Raw genomic sequence first — 2202 nt, forward strand, 5'->3', positions numbered from 1 at the left:
GGAGTTCGAGACCAGCCTGAAAAACATGGAGAAACCCTGTCTCTACAAAATACAAAATTAGCCAGGCGTGGTGGCCTATGCCTGTAATCTCTGATTGCTGTGTCATCTAGGAGGGAAATTGGGCAATATTCTCAAATATGAAAACACACTATCCTCTGATGTAGGAATGCCACTTCCAGTGGGTGTCTCCCGCCTAAATAGGGTGACACATGTACAAGGTCATCCACTGCATGATTGTTTTAGTGGCTAAGGTGGGAATAACTTACATATCCATCAACAGAAGACTGTAAAATAAAATTTGATATTTCCATAGGTTAGAGTATTTATCAACTGTAAAGAAACTGGAGCAGCTCTCTATGTCCTGATGTGGAATCTTGCTATGGAGTGATAGGGTGTACGTTTGGGAGAAGTTTTCCAATCACCAACGAGCTTTAGTATCTGCATGTGAGGTGTATTGTGAACCTGTGGGAAACTGATGAGAAGAGAAATGCTGGCTCTCTGACCTGTGGTTGTGTTTGAGGAGCTTTTATTGAGCACCTATGACGCACCAGGCTCTTCTATGTAGACAGCATCCAACAGTGGGGAAGGAAGGAGACTGCCTCGATTCAGACATGGACTCTGGCTCCAATTCTGTCACTAACTGGCCCTGTGACCATGGACAAGGCCCCTGTCATGTCTTGGTTTCAGTCTTCCATCTGTAAAGGGGGTTGGGCTGGATGGTCTGAAGTTCCTTCCTGTGTTGACATTCCAGAATTCAGGAGCTAGGACGAGGCTCTTGAGCCTCTGGCAGGAAACCCCAAATAAGCATTGTTGCTGCCTTATATGGGGAACCCCTAAGTCACCCAGTTGTGAGACCTCTTTCCTGAGGTGAGGGAGGTTCTGAGATGACGCAGCTCTGCTCGGAGCCCATGGTGACTGTGTGACTCAGTTCCCGAATCCCACAAGGGTTTCCCAAATGGACCCACAGCAAATCCCAAACTTATTGGCATCTCCTTCCACCAGGCCATCAGATTCAACAGTGAATGTGCCTCCCAGGAATCTTCCCCGTGGGGTGTTTCTGAAGATTAAATTAAAAAAAGAAAAAAACACGATTTACCCTCTCCATGCCCTGGATGGATTTCTCCTCATTAGAAGGGAAGAGAATGTAAGCTTGGTGGGGAAGAGCTTTGGGCTGTTTCATTCACTGCTCTTTGCACAGCATCCAGGGCAGAGCCTGGTGCACAGTGGGGTCTCAGTGAGTGCCTGCTGCATAAAGAAGAGACTCAGCCACCCTGAGGGGGAAGCCTTCTCTGGAGGCAGAAGGCATAGTCCAGACTTGTGCCTGGGCAAGTAACTCAAATTGTCAGTTCCCTCATCTGTGAAACTAAAGGGCTGGGTCAGCTTTGGAAAGACAAGAGCTGTAGAGCCACAGACTGGGGATGCCTTCTTTTCCATCATTTACAAACCATGGAGCCTCAAACGACTACCATGACATCTCCAAGCCTCAATTCACGTGATCCGGAGAAGGGGTGACATCAGATCATGAAAATGAGCAGCCACCACCACACCTGATTGTTGCTCCAAGAATGGATAATGTAATTATTGACTTATTGTCACACACCAGGGGACAAAGGAGGCCCACGCTGTACTCACCACGCACAGACAGCTCAGTGCCTGCTCCAGACTTCAACTCCACATCGGGGCTCCCTTTCCGGAACTTCACACAGTAGTAGGTGCCGGCATCTGCTGGGGTGATGCTACTGATGCGGATGGAAAAGTCCATGTTGTTTCTCTTTGTGGGGTCTGAAACAGGTGTTACCCGGGGAAAGTGGCCTTCTTGCAGATTGTAGATTAATTCCCGGCCTGGTCCAGCTCCTCTGAACCACTGGATGGGACCCACAGGGATCAGGGAGGTCACAGTGCAGTTCAGAGTGGCCGACTCTCCAGCTGCGACTGACACGGACTTCTCAGGCTGAATCACCTGCAGCTCCTCCTCACACAACCTTCCTGGAAAGGAGCACAAAGCAGTCATTTTTTCATCCTTATGTGATCCTGTGTGTTTCCCCCAGTGTTTATCAATGACTTTCGTTGACTAGGTGTACACTAGGAGCAGGTCTTGAGCTCAGCTCACTACATGCATTATCTCATTTAAGCCTCACAACTGGCCTGTAACATAAGACTGTAATACAAGCGAGGACACTGAGGCACAGAGAGGTTCACTTT

At 48.5% G+C, this 2202-nt stretch overlaps 1 protein-coding gene across 1 annotated transcript in view; it reads right to left on the reverse strand.

The window, feature by feature from the left end:
• The window catches only part of LOC105535307 (signal-regulatory protein beta-1-like), an 11154-nt gene extending 9143 nt beyond the window's left edge, over positions 1-2011 (reverse strand). The window contains exon 1 of the mRNA XM_011974343.1: positions 1633-2011. Within this exon, the coding sequence (XP_011829733.1) occupies positions 1633-2011 (379 nt within the window). The remainder of the gene's footprint in view (positions 1-1632) is intronic.
• Between the last annotated feature and the right edge of the window lie 191 nt (positions 2012-2202).

This window comes from Mandrillus leucophaeus, unplaced genomic scaffold, assembly GCF_000951045.1.
Source record: "Mandrillus leucophaeus isolate KB7577 unplaced genomic scaffold, Mleu.le_1.0 Scaffold101, whole genome shotgun sequence".
Lineage (NCBI taxonomy): Eukaryota > Metazoa > Chordata > Mammalia > Primates > Cercopithecidae > Mandrillus > Mandrillus leucophaeus.